This window comes from Xyrauchen texanus, chromosome 6, assembly GCF_025860055.1.
Source record: "Xyrauchen texanus isolate HMW12.3.18 chromosome 6, RBS_HiC_50CHRs, whole genome shotgun sequence".
Taxonomy (NCBI): domain Eukaryota; kingdom Metazoa; phylum Chordata; class Actinopteri; order Cypriniformes; family Catostomidae; genus Xyrauchen; species Xyrauchen texanus.
In genome coordinates, this window is record NC_068281.1 from 20,043,566 (window position 1) to 20,057,721 (window position 14,156).

A 14,156-nucleotide genomic window follows, 5' to 3' on the forward strand; every position below is an offset into this window, starting at 1 on the left:
AGACAGAATTGTGGCAAGGCACAGATCTGGCCAAGGTTACAAAAAAAAATGTCTGATGCCCTTAAGGTTCATAAGAGCACAGTGGCCTCCATAATCCTTAAATGGAAGATGTTTGGGACGACCAGAACCCTTCCTAGAGCTGGCCGTCCGGCCAAACTGAGCTATTGGGGGAGAAGAGCCTTGGTGAGAGAGGTAAAGAAGAACCCAAAGATCACTGTGGCTGAGCTCCAGAGATGCAGTCGGGAGATGGGAGAAAGTTGTAGTAAGTCAACCATCACTGCAGCCATCCACCAGTCGGGGCTTTATGGCAGAGTGGCCCGACGGAAGCCTCTCCTCAGTGCAAGACACAGGAAAGCCAGAATGGAGTTTGCTAAAAAAACACCTGAAGGATTCCAAGATGGTGATAAATAAGATTCTCTGGTCTGATGAGACCAAGATAGAACTTTTTGGCCTTAATTCTAAGCGGTATGTGTGGAGAAAACCAGGCACTGTTCATCACCTGTCCAATACAGTCTCAACAGTGAAGCATGGTGGTGGCAGCATCATGCTGTGGGGGTGTTTTTCAGCTGCAGGGACAGGACGACTGGTTGCAATCGAGGGAAAGATGAATGCGGCCAAGTACAGGGATATCCTGGACGAAAACCTTCTCCAGAGTGCTCTGGACCTCAGACTGGGCCGAAGGTTCACCTTCCAACAAGACAATGACCCTAAGCACACCGCTAAAATAACGAAGGAGTGGCTTCACAACAACTCCGTGACTGTTCTTGAATGGCCCAGCCAGAGCCCTAACTTAAACTCAATTGAGCATCTCTGGAGAGACCTGAAAATGGCTGTCCACCAACGTTTACCATCCAACCTGACAGAACTGGAGAGGATCTGCAAGAAGGAATGGCAGAGGATACCCAAATCTAGATGTGAAAAACTTGTTGCATCTTTCCCAAAAAGACTCATGGCTGTATTAGATCAAAAGGGTGCTTCTACTAAATACTGAACAAAGGGTCTGAATACTTAGGACCATGTGATATTTCAGTTTTTCTTTTTTAATAAATGTGCAAAAATGTCAACAATTCTGTGTTTTTCTGTCAATATGGGGTGCTGTGTGTACAATAATGAGGAAAAAAAATGAACTTAAATGATTTTAGCAAATGGCTGCAATATAACAAAGAGTGAAAAATTTAAGGGGGTCTGAATACTTTCCGTACCCACTGTATGTTATTCCATAGTTTTGATGAATTTACAATTATTCTAAAATGTGAATACAAATCACTGTGCTTGTGTTTCATGCCAATCTAAACTAAAGTGCAAGAGCAGTGTAGATGTGTAAAAAGCAAGATTTGTCTCTTTGTATTTATTTTTGTGACATCGCTGATTTTAACCAGCAGGTGGCAGCAAAAGATCATTTTTGTGTGTAAATGAGTCAGCTGAGGTGAATCACCAGTCAGTCAGTATTTCCATTCATCGGTATGCCATGATTTCTCAGATTACTACTTCACTACTTAAGCTGGGAAAACGGCTTTAAATTAACACAACAGACTGATTAATTACACAAACACAAGGTGCTTACCTCTTACTGGAGTTGCCACATTTGAGAGGACATACTGTTAAATATGTCGGACGACATTGCGGTTTCTATAGTGAATGACTCTTGCACAAAGGTTACTGGCTGTTCTTATGTTGTCTGTTTAATTTCAGTAAATAAAAATGGGGAGACAGCTTTGGACATTGCCAGACGACTGAAAAATGCACAGTGTGAAGAGCTAGTAAGTGTGAAGTATTCTACTTCATGTTTTTGATTTTTTTTAATAGAAATATTGTTCATGTGTTGGAGCCGATTACATAGTAGAGAATTTTGCCATACAAACAACTGCAAGTTACAGCCACGTGTAATTACTCAAAACATGCCCATTTCTGGCATTAATGTCATAGAGAAGTGTATTATGTTAATGGATTTGTGACTGAATGTTTCTGTGTGTTTTCAGCTGGTGGAGGCAGCAGCTGGAAGATTTAATCCTCATGTCCATGTGGAATATGAGTGGAATCTGCGGCTGGAGGAGATTGATGAGAGTGACGATGACCTAGATGACAAGGTTTGTATGCCCAGCTTTCACTTTATCAACCTATCTCCTTAACCAACGTTCCACCTGGCTTGGTCAGTGAAGAACTCTGTAGTCACGCAGATCGGTTGGCCTCAAAAAGTCTTTGGTATTATAACGCACATTCAAAATGTCTGAATGTAATTTCATTAGATAAATGTATATACCTGCGTTCCCAACAGGATAAATCAACCTCTGCAGGGCACTTCGAAGGGAGAACAATCATGATCGTCATGTGGTCATTCTGTGAGATGCCTTCATACTGAATTTCCAATATAAATTACTTTGTCTCTGAAGGGAATAGGGCATAGGTATGATCACTTCAAAAATAAAACGCACCTTATACCATATATATATAACAAAAGACAAACATGCACACATGACGGATATGTCCATAAATGATCTCTCTCTCACGGCACCACCGTCCGCAATCGGCCTTTATCCCTCTCAGAGGCTTAATTAGCCTGATAAGGGACCAGGTGTGTATAATCACAAACCGGCCTTGCCCTCCGCCCTGTCACAATATATATAAAAAACAAATAGAAATGTGTTCTAATGTTTAAAATGAAGCCTAAAACTAAATAAATATTTTTCAGAATTATGATTAAAAAGTATTTAGAAATATTTTGGTGGTCAAACTTAGTGGAACACTTCCATAGTTAATGTAATCTGCTATAGGGCACCTGTTTGAACTTGAGGGGAACTGACTTCATACATCCGGAAGAAATTACCTTAAAACCAGCTTGACAAATTAATCACATGAGAAGTAGAAGTAGTAGTTCTGAGAATATCGCTCTAGCATAATTTGTTTGCAGATAATGCTTCGTTTAATTTTTTGTATCTATTGCAATGGCATTCATACATTTTTTGTTGTGTACAAATACTTTTGGTGCTACTGTATAAAGTGCCTCTGCAAAGTTAAATATTTTTTTGTCTCATAGCCTAGTCCAGTGAAGAAGGAGCGTTCTCCGCGACCTCAGAGCTTCTGTCATTCCTCCAGTGTCTCTCCTCAGGAGAAGCTGTCTCTACCAGGTTATTTAGGACACAGGGACAAACAGAGACTTTCCTATGGAGCCTTTGCCAACCCTGTTTACAGTACTTCTACCGATACACCTGCATCTCCCATATCGGAGGGCCCCACAATTGCCAGCAAGACCATATCAAAAGGTTTGGACACACCTGTTAAATCAGAATGCATGACATGCTGTTACATTGCAGGCAACAGAAGAGGAGCTCATGATACTAGATTGACTGGTTTGCATGTGCCTTATGTCTGTGCATTAACTCTAATTGCGGAGGAGGTATATAGTATTCCTTCTATGCAATCAATGGATGTTAACCCTTGGAGAATGTATTACCCTTTACTGAAGACTTTTCAAGCAGAGGAAATCTGCAGGGTGTTGAAAATAAATGCTCTCACACCACAACCACTGTTTGCTTGCAAACTAAACTGGAATGTGCAACCTTTGGCTGTACCATTTCATCTAATCCAATACCAACCTGCTGATTGTATTCTTGAACCATATTGAGGCATCATATTTTGTGCTGTTTATGGAAAATCAGTTTACACTCCTCACAGAGGTGGGCGGCATGACCAAAATCTTATATCTAGTATTTTTACACTGATTTGATTTTTTTTTTCTCTCTTTTTATTTGGAACTTGATAAGTCTAGTATAAACAAAACAGCTTCACATTATGTAACACCAGAGTTAAAAATAAAAGACTCAAAACAGTAAAACTAACATTAGACAATGGATAATTCTGACTCTAAAATATTAAACTTCTATTTAACGAGTTTGGTTACTCCATTAATTCCAGTAAAAACAAATCATAATGCTACCCTTTACAATGGCATTCTAGGGCATCGTGAGCTTCCAACTTTGTGACAACAGTTTGGGGAGATCCCTATTCTATTCCAGCAAAACAATGCCCCTGTGCACAAAGTGAGGTCCAAAAAGAAATGGCTTACTGCATCTGGTGTGGAAGAACTTGACTGGCCTGCACCAAACTCAAAATGGAACACATTTAAACAACTACGACAGTAATATATCCAGATAGTAGTGGATTCAATTGATCTTGGTTGATAAGCTGCATTTGCGGCTCAGACTCCACCTCATTGCGATAACAGCATGTATCTGAGGCCAGTGCTGCAATAAAGACTGTTCAAACATCACACTAGACATAGTGCAACAGAGTGTAATAATGCTGGGATCTCAAGACACATTTTCTGAAATTGAACTCCATTCCTGACTTAGCATTTCAAAATGCATTGCTAATGCAGCACGATGCTGATAAGAGATCAAGACCCAATGGCCAAAGACCTCAACCTAAGTCTTTGTCAGTGCTTGGCACACATCTAAAATTAAAATGTGCATTTTTTGCTTTCCGAATGTGCATTTTTATCTTAAATTTGAAACTTAACATCTACTGTGGGAGAAACAGTTGAGACATTTCTACCATCGCACAGTTCATATATCGTCATACTGCCCAGCCCCAAGTCCATAATGAGGGCTGGCTTCACTCTTATTTTCTGGCGTGCTTGGGTCTCACTTCAGAGCATGCGCTTTTCGTGCTTCTCGACCAATCACAACGTCAGCTCGTCTCTCTTTCAGCTCCTTCCTCTGGACCGCCCACCTCCCTGCCACTGGGATCTCAGTCAAGTGTAGGAGGCAGCTCCACACTATCTAAGAAGAGAGCACCTCCTCCACCGCCCGGACACAAGCGCACCATGTCAGATCCCCCAAGTCCTGTGCTGCAGGGCCCTCAAAGCAAAGGTGCGTCCAGGTGGCAACACCTCAGATTTTGTTATTCAAGAAACATCATTTGCGTCGCCTTCAAGAAAATGATCAAGTAACACCTCTGCTGGAAAGAAATGAGAATCATTATTTTGCTGATAGTGGTGGTGGTGTTGGTGTGGAATGGGGGGGGGGTGCACATTTTGATGCTGACCAGCAGTTCTTCTCAGTCAGACCTCTAATGCCCATTATATAAGTTACACTCTATGTAATTAATTCAAGGCCATTGTTCATGAGTTTGTGAACTCAGAGAATGTGTGACACACTGGTGACAATATCAAACACCCGACAGATATTAATAGAATTAGTGCTTGGCCTTATATTTTCTATTTCCTCACCCCCACAATGACAGTTAAAGTGCTTGAAGACCCCATGAAAATTGTGCTTAACAAGCAGTGGGAGTGAAAACCTGTTTGTAGTGCAACATAAGTCACCAATATTTTTGGAAGATAAAGACTGAATATGTTAAATGCGTATGCCTGCTAAAAGAGAATTTTGTCATTGTTTAGGAGTACACTTGTATATAAATTACCACATAGCAAACACATGGACTATAAGCCACAAAACGCCGATTTTTATTTCATGGGGTCTTTAAGCTCTATAAAATCTCCAGATTTATTAACTTATGGCTGCTTTCTTTTTCGTTTTGTGGTTCTGAGATTCATGAATAGCTATTTACAATAATTAAATTAGTTTGTGATGTTTTTCACCTGTGACCTATGGTGATCATTTGTTAAATAGATATGAAATTAAGAAAGAGGTACATTTTAATTAAATTAGCTCATTAAAGTGTATAAGATGCCTTGGTGACATCAATGTAGGCCAATGGGATGTAAAAACGAGAGGCTGTGGTATCAAATAAAGGATATGGTTGAAGCTTTTATTGAGAGATAGGAATTTCAGATCTCTATGACAGAACATAGAATCACTTTAAACCTCTTCCTTCTTTTTATTCTGAACCCGGTAGGAAGTGAGTGCACACCTCCATCTGCAAATTGGACATCCCCTGCCAATAAGTTTGAGGGAATTCAGCAGCACCAAAGGTGGTGAACTACACACACCTTCAGCCACAGAAACCTGCTGTTTGTTGTTTCAGATTACTGTTAATGCGTCACTGCAAATATTCAATTAGATATCGCATTAGTGTTAGCATTTTTATATTAAACCTTTCTCTTTAACACAATCTGCAACCAAAAGTACAAAATCTAACCAATTGTGCCTTTTTTGACTAATATATTTTAAAGGTAAAAAAGCTCACCATTTCAAGGATGTTAAGAATCATGCATATTTTATTAGATATTAGCACATTTGTCTGTCAAAATACAGCTTTAGCTTTTTTTCATTTTATTTTATATTATTTTACGATTAGACTTATTATTCATAGACAACTGTGTTAATCACTGGAACTTTTGAATTTCAGCACTACTTCTATGAACGCAAAAGCAACATTTGGCCCACGAGTTCTTCCCAAACTACCTCAAAAAGGTATTATTATTATTTAACATGTGTTCAATGTAACATTTATTTAAACTTTGTAAGTAATATACCTGTGACTGCAACATTATGGTCTTACACTTTTAGTGGCACTACGAAAGATTGACACAATCCACATCCCCTCCATGGACAAGTCCTGTCAGGGCCCCGATGTGCTGCTGAAACCCCCACAGGCCCAGGACACCCCCCCTACTAGAGCTTTAGATCCAATAACTAGACCCACAGAGCCCCCGCCTAAAATCCCACAACCCGCAGAAAAGTCCCAGCCTCTTGAGGTGCCTCAGAAACCACCGGTCTCAGACCTCCCCCCTAAACCACAACTGTCGGATCTTCCCCCAAAACCACAATTGTCAGATTTACCCCCAAAACCTCAGCTTTCTGACCTACCCCCGAAACCACAGCTTAAGGATCTGCCCCCCAAGCCACAACTCTCTGACCTCCCATCCAAGCCTTCATTGTCTTCAGCATCTGAGCCCACAGAGAGGCAGCCGACACAGGAGGAAACAAGTCCAAAGCCCCAGCTGACAGAGTTACAGTCATTCAGTCAGCAGGAGGAGCTGTCTCCCAGACAGGCCAGTGAGGACACGAATGGTGCACCGGCAGGAGCTATGGAGATGCCAGTCCCTATGCCACGCAAAATCAACACAGTGGTGAGTGAAAGACATTTTAGAGAGTGCTATGTAAAGGCATCTGCAAACAAATGATGCTAAACCTTTTCTCAGAACAAGCTCAGAACAGTATATCTTTTGGTTTGAAATGTAAATCATAATAACTTTTATAGTACCTTTTTGCAATTTAGAACAAAGTGCTTCACAAAACATAAAATCAAAACACACTCAGTAAAACACAACACATTCACATAGTAGTAAAAGAAAGTCTATACAAATAAGTTTTTAGACAAGACTTAAAAACAGATACTGATTCAGCAGATCTTATATCCCTGGGCAGGCTGTTCCATAATCGTGGAGCCAACAGTTCACGACAAGAAGATCTAAGAGGTCTGTTTCGTTTGGTCTTAAAAGTTATGCTAAATATTCTGGCACCAAACTATGTAAAGCTTTATATGTAATTAATCAAATCTTAAGATCAACCCTTTAATTCATTGGTAACCAATGCAAAGAAACTAAAATTGGAATAATATGATTTGAAGACCTAGTTGATGTCAAAAGTCTAGCTGCAGCATTTTGTACAGATTTTAGCCATCCTAAAGTGCAATTTTCAAAGCTCCACAGAAACAGTGCTAACAGTTTCAGAGAAAATTAACCTACTGTATAAATGGCTTACTTATAGTTGTCTCTACAAATTAAGCTGGGATAGGAGAAAGTATTGAAACAGAAAAAGTTACATACTTCAGCTTTCACTGCATTAACAGGAATTAGCTGTTGGCCTCTAAGTTGGTGGAGCTCTAGGTCACACCTACCGATGACATAAACCAATGGCAGTAAGGTGTTTACCACCCGGTAAGAAGATTTTCTGAAAGTTTGTCCCAGCGAGATGTTGCGAGCCAACAAAATGAACTCAAAAACACCAGACTTTGTTTTAAATAGCATTACTCCTGTTCGGTCTTTGATTTAGTAGGATGTATGCAGGGGAGTTAATAATTGGAAAACATCTCTTTGCAGGGAAAGAACAAAGTCAAGCGTGTGAAAACCATCTATGATTGCCAAGCGGATAATGATGATGAGTTGACCTTCCTGGAGGGAGAAGTTATAATTGTTACAGGAGAGGAAGACCAGGAGTGGTGGGTAAGTAAATCAATGCCATGCAATTGCTTGTATTAATGTTTCATAAAAGGAATAGTTCACCCAAAAATAATAATTCTGTCATCATTTAATTACCCCATGTTGATTTAAAACCACATCATTGTCTTTCCTAGGCAGTATGTTAAGTCTTAGTCACCAGTCACTTTCATTGCATCTTTTTTCAATGCAATGAAAGTGAATCATTACCGAGGCTAGCATTTTGGATTAAATATCCCTTAAACACAGCTCTTAAGACAGATATTTCCCTCATTCTTCCAACTCCTTTGTCTTTTCAGATCGGGCACATAGAGGGGCAACCAGAAAGAAAAGGCGTCTTCCCAGTGTCCTTCGTGCACAGTCTGTCAGACTGACAGCATACAATGGTGTCAGGCATGAGGCTCTCAAACTAGCACAAACTCCACGCTCTCTGGCCTCACACTGGACTGTGGACATTGTAAATAGCTGCTGAAACCCAAACAGTCTCCAGACAAACAAAACATGAAGTATCAATACCATGCTCCCTGAATACTCAAGGATGAAATGTGTAAACTCTGTGTTGTTCATAAACTGTGTTTTCCTGCCTACCAGTATTATCGTAGCCATGGCAACCCAGCATGCCAAACTGGGTTTGCAGTAGCTATACTTGGAATCTAGCACTTAACATGTATGCTGTAACTTTGTGTATGTGTACACATATAGAATTACATTTTAAGTGTGTTTTTGTACATACATATGCACAGATGTAAGTGTATATTTATGTACGTATGTATAATGAAAATGTGTGCAAATGTTAACCCTGTTTGCTAATGGAGCCAGAGTGACTCTAGACATTTAGGTGTACTGTTTAAAACAAATCATCTCTTGAACTTTTGGAAGCAGTAAATGAGGATGAGAGCAAAATACAATGAAGTTACATTAATACTATACCAGTGTTTAAATTCCCAGCATAGTGGCATGCTGATCAGGGATTAAAACCAAAATGTTAAGGTTTGAAGCAAATATCTCATCTCTTATAAATACACTATCAATATATGAATTAATTCAGGCTGCATTGCTTTGCTTATTAGTGTGACAATTAAAAGTCAGAAATCACATTTATTCTGAAAGCCTCAATGAGTTAGAGGCATACAAAATTATGCTAGAATATGCTCTCCATACTGAGATGTTAATATGATGGCTATATTCACCACATAACCACATATTCAGGAATAGGTGGGCCGAGGGGGCACATGTCCTCTTCAATGTCTATGGTGTTTATGGAATTAGTTGTATCTATGAGACTGCTTCTTTGACACCCCATTGTTGTTTAATGCCAAATCTGACAAAACCAATGCCTCTTGGAAAGTGTCCTTGTCAATCTTGTTTTAGTATATGAAACAATAATGTATTTGGCTCACCTAGTCTCTGGATGTCATGCATAAAATCTAGCATTAATTGTAAAGCTCTGATCATTCACTCAAACAGCACAAATTGTAGATCTGTCTGGTCAAAAATGGTTGACTTTGTGTAAAACATACATATATTGCAGTAGAAAACATCTGTTAAAGATTGGTTTGGCTATTTTTTTTGTCTGCTTACAGTGACTATGGAATGTGGTTTTTGTGTGTGTGTGTGTGTGTGTGTGTGTTGTTCATTTCAAATGAACTCCAAGGGGACACAGCAGTGTGTGACTGACTCTGTATGACTCAGAATGAACTAATGCTGCCTCATTTATCCTTGGTTTTTTATTATTACTGTAATAACAAACAATGTTGTATTAATGATGCCACCAGTGGGAATACTTTTATTGGATGGATTAAATTACTTTATAGGCACCCGGTAGCGGTGGTAAAAACAAATGGATTAATTTCTGATTATTTTACTCTAGATAGGAGCTCCTGGCAGGGTTGCCCTCTTTCCCCATTATTTTTCTGGAACCATTATCAGCCGATATAAGAAAGGAGGATGATTTTCCGGAGGTGGTGGTGGAAGGTTTGGCGTGTAAACTTTTGTTGTACGCAGATTATATTTTATTATTCGTTTCTGACCCTCTTGATCTATGCCTTGCCTCCACAGAATTATTAATACCTTTTCTAAATTCTCAGGATATGGAGTCATTTGGTCTAAATCCGAAGCTTTGGCTCTGACGGCGTACTGCCTAGTAACGTATTTTCAGCCGGGCGCCTTCCAGTGGCCCAAACAGGGCATTATGTATTTGGTCATTTTATTCCCAGCAAATTTGTGTGATTTAGTTAGTTCATTTGAACCCTTTTATAAAGAGATTTTTGAGCGATGTGTGTAAGTGGGCTTCGTTACATTTATCTATGATTGGTAAGGTTTATGTTATTAAAATTATTTGTATTCCAAAATTCAACTACCTGCTACAATCTTTCCCTGTAGATGTCCCCCTCTCTTATTTTAAGTAATTTGATAGCATAGCGAAGTCCTTCATTTGGAATGGTAAACATCCCAGATACAATTATGGTAAGTTGCATAAGCCAATTGACAAAGGTGGGCTAGGCCTACACTAGATTTTGTTTTATTATTATGCATTCGGTCTCAGACATTTGGCTCATTGGTCACTTCTACCTGATAGAGCCCCACCCTGGTTTTGTATTGAACAGGAAGTTCTTGCCCCTATTTCGCCATTGCAAATCCTTTCTATCAGACTATTCGGAGAAGTTAAGTCACACCTGTTATCTTGCATTTGCATGTGGTATGGACAAAAGTATCCAGAGTGTTTCATTCTGACATTATTTAAATGTTGCCTCGAGCATATGGCTGAACCCAAAACTATGTATTAATAAGTCCCTTTTCTGCTGGTCAGAGTGGATTGTGAGGGAGGTTAATACGATCGGTGACCTATATGAGAGTGGAGTTTTGAGATCCTTGTAAAGGATTCCCAGATCTCAGTTCTTAAGTATTTAAAGTTGTGCCATCTGCTCCGTACTATTTTTGGGAGTAGCATACACCCCCCTAAAGAGGCAGATACTCTGGGAGTGGTGATTACTGCTTTTGGAAAAGTATATGAGGCATCAGTGTATTACTCCCTGCTAATTCAGAGTCTGGGAGCTTTAACTTCTATCAAGAGATTGTGGGAGAAATATTTTAATCTAGTATTGGAGGAGGGAGTGTGGGCTAGGATTCTAAAAGGCATCAAGTCTGTATCTAGAGATGCAAGGGTCCGTCTGATGCAATTCAAGATTTTACATAGAGTCTATTGGACCCCCTCTAGATTGTATAGGCTTGGTCTTAAAGACACACCCACCTGCTGGTGATGCCAATCAGAAGATGGATACACAACCCATGTTTTTTGGTGGTGTGTTAAGATCCAAGAATTTTGGTTGAAGGTTCAAAGTTTTATGGGTGACGTATTGGGCACTCAAATTTCATTTTGCCCCAGAGGGCAGTCATCAATATAGGAGATAAACACATCCAAAATTGGGTCCTGACCAGTGTTATGATAGGCAGACTATTATTTTAAGGAGATGGAAGTCAGCTGGAGCACCCTCGTTTCAGGAGTGGTGCACAGAGATGGGGAGGTTGGCAGAGGAGGTTTCATGTAGAAGGCAGAGGATCTGGGATTTGTTTGATGGGGAAATGGAGCAGTTATTTGGCATTTTTGGGGGACTCATGGGGAGCGGCTGTGGACAGAGAAGTATAGTTTTAAATGTGTATGATTATTCTATATATATTTTTAGTTTTTTGTGTGTGTGTATTTATATGTAACCACAGGGATGTTCGTTGGGGGTCAGGGTGGGGTTGGTGATTGGGGAGGGGTAATAGTGGGGGTTAAATGTTGATTCAGTGTATATATGTTTTGTTTTTCTTTGTTATATGTACGAATCAATAAAAAAAAAAAGTTAATCGGGAATGAATGCCACCTGTACTATATTTGATGATGCTGATAGTGTGTGACATTTATAGGGCTAAAGTGTTTCAGTATGGAGAGGGATGTACTTTCAAGTGATGTTTATTGTGGATTCCTCTGTTTTAGGTCTTGTTACATTAAGCTATGATAATTGAGGGATAAATAACAAGAACTTGGCACAACATTTCTGCTCTAGGAACAAGACAAAAACAACTTTAAGATTGTGGAATAGAGTTACATATGCACCATTTCTGTTTTGTTTAGTCCCCTATGATATGCCCACTGGTGGACCAAGTGTGTGTTTATATAGAAGTTCAATTCAGTCCAACTTCAGCTGATGGATTCTTGTGTTGACAGTGTTGTAGCATATCAACGGAAAAAAAATCAAAGGAAACAGTCAAATGGCAACACTGAAGTGAACAAACTGGATTCAGTACTAATGGTACATTTAGGATGTATTCTGCCACTCTCTTGTCAATTGTTTTGGTTGTCTGTGTTTTCTGCACTATAAGTTCAGTCAGAAAGAAAACCATACTTGGTTATCCAGTTCAAAAACTTTAATAAAGACGGCTTAACACCCCCCCCCCCTTCTTTGACATCCATACACCCTGGCAAAACTTTTACTTTTTAAAGGAAATGTTAAAATTTTTGTTGCATTGCATCACTTGCATTGAAAAAGGAGTGTATGTTGGTCATTCACAAACAATGGATTTTTGTTTTACTGACAAATATAATGAATTTGGAGTCAGGAATAGAAGTCAAGAAGTTTTGGTCCCACTTTATACTATGCACTTAAGCATTTGATACAATGCAATTATTATGTACGTATGTGTTGTTGCATTGCACTTACATTTAAAGCACCTGCATTTAATTACATTTGTAGTTACACTGTTAACCTTACCTCAACCCTAACACAACCCATACCCTATAACCTAACTCTAAACCCTAATCTTAACCCTAAGCCTATTGTATTATATATTATATGTATATTATTAAAGAGCCACGAGGGATGAAAGGGGTCCTTTCGGCTTTTTTCTTTTTGGTCACATGACACCAGAATGACTACCTGCATGTTAGTTACACGACCTGACTTTGATTTGGTGGACAAAAGTTTTTCAAATATTAATAGGCTACAATATTTGAATACTAAATTGTTTCAGTGTTTATATATTTATTGTTTCAAGAAATTATTCGTGCGATTTGTTTTATTTTTTTAATGTTTTTTAATAACTTAATAGATCCGATTTAAAAAAACAAAACAAAAGAGCGTCACGCCAGTGACGTATGCATGTTCAAAATTACAGAAGTGAAAGCAAAGTCGTCATAAAAACGATACGGGCGTAGAAAAATTAGTCTGGTTCCTCTCTCGAAATCAACTCCTTTTATAGGTGTAGGCAGAGCTTCTTTAGCCCTCCGTCCCGCTGCCGAGTTCAGTTCAACCTGCGCGCGTCTGACGGCAAACGCAACACTTCTGATTGGCCAATCCGGAAAATGTAGACACGCTCCACTGCTACACAATGATCCGTTGAGCTGATTGGTCTCCAGCGTTTCCCTATATTTACTTTACATTTGAAAGTAACTGGAAATTAAGGTAAGAATCATGGGTTAATATGCCATATGTTTCCTCTATGCATCTTGATACTTGGTGATTTTTCCCCCCTCTAGCATACAGGTGAGTTTGAGCAGAGCAGGGTCAATTAAAGATGACCTGCGTGTAAAATGACTACAGGAAAAAAAAAAAACTGAAACTGAACTGGAAGAATTGAAATAGTCATTTACATTCAGGATCAGTGGTGTCTGTAAATAATATCAAACTTTAATTTAATGCATTAGTCCACAGTCTGGGGGAAAGCGTTTAGTAACGTTTGACTCGAAGTGTATTCATTGTAATGGGCGGTGATAGCAGATACATGGGATTCTCTGGCGTGTTATATTAGTTGTGTTACATGTATTACAATATATATTGTATACATGTAACATATGCATGTTTCTGCTGCAAAGAAGAAGAAAATGAGTGCATTTTACGATTAAACGGAGACTATTCATATGAACAAAAGCAATGGTTCGACAAGTTCTCAGACTTCCTCTGTGTTCAAATAGATCATGCTACTTCCTGATTTTGTTTATTCAAAACATGCATTTCAATGCAGCAGCAAGTTCCTTTATTTGCTCTGTCATTCA

At 39.2% G+C, this 14,156-nt stretch overlaps 2 protein-coding genes across 3 annotated transcripts in view; both read left to right on the top strand.

Annotated features, from left to right (window-relative positions):
- asap1a (ArfGAP with SH3 domain, ankyrin repeat and PH domain 1a) overlaps nucleotides 1-11,849 on the top strand; it is an 87,839-nt gene extending 75,990 nt beyond the window's left edge. Inside the window, exons 22-30 of one of the 2 annotated variants that reach the window (XM_052128794.1) lie at nucleotides 1,693-1,760; nucleotides 1,980-2,087; nucleotides 3,035-3,260; nucleotides 4,707-4,868; nucleotides 5,857-5,932; nucleotides 6,310-6,374; nucleotides 6,471-7,033; nucleotides 8,006-8,128; nucleotides 8,422-11,849. In XM_052128794.1, the coding sequence (XP_051984754.1) occupies nucleotides 1,693-1,760; nucleotides 1,980-2,087; nucleotides 3,035-3,260; nucleotides 4,707-4,868; nucleotides 5,857-5,932; nucleotides 6,310-6,374; nucleotides 6,471-7,033; nucleotides 8,006-8,128; nucleotides 8,422-8,496 (1,466 nt within the window). In that variant the 3' untranslated portion in view covers nucleotides 8,497-11,849. The remainder of the gene's footprint in view (nucleotides 1-1,692; nucleotides 1,761-1,979; nucleotides 2,088-3,034; nucleotides 3,261-4,706; nucleotides 4,869-5,856; nucleotides 5,933-6,309; nucleotides 6,375-6,470; nucleotides 7,034-8,005; nucleotides 8,129-8,421) is intronic. The other variant, XM_052128795.1, reaches the window with a different exon arrangement.
- Nucleotides 11,850-13,387: 1,538 nt separating this feature from the next.
- LOC127645332 (CYFIP-related Rac1 interactor B-like) overlaps nucleotides 13,388-14,156 on the top strand; it is a 44,521-nt gene continuing 43,752 nt past the window's right edge. Inside the window, exon 1 of the mRNA XM_052128914.1 lies at nucleotides 13,388-13,566. The gene's annotated coding sequence lies outside the window, so the exon portion shown is untranslated. The remainder of the gene's footprint in view (nucleotides 13,567-14,156) is intronic.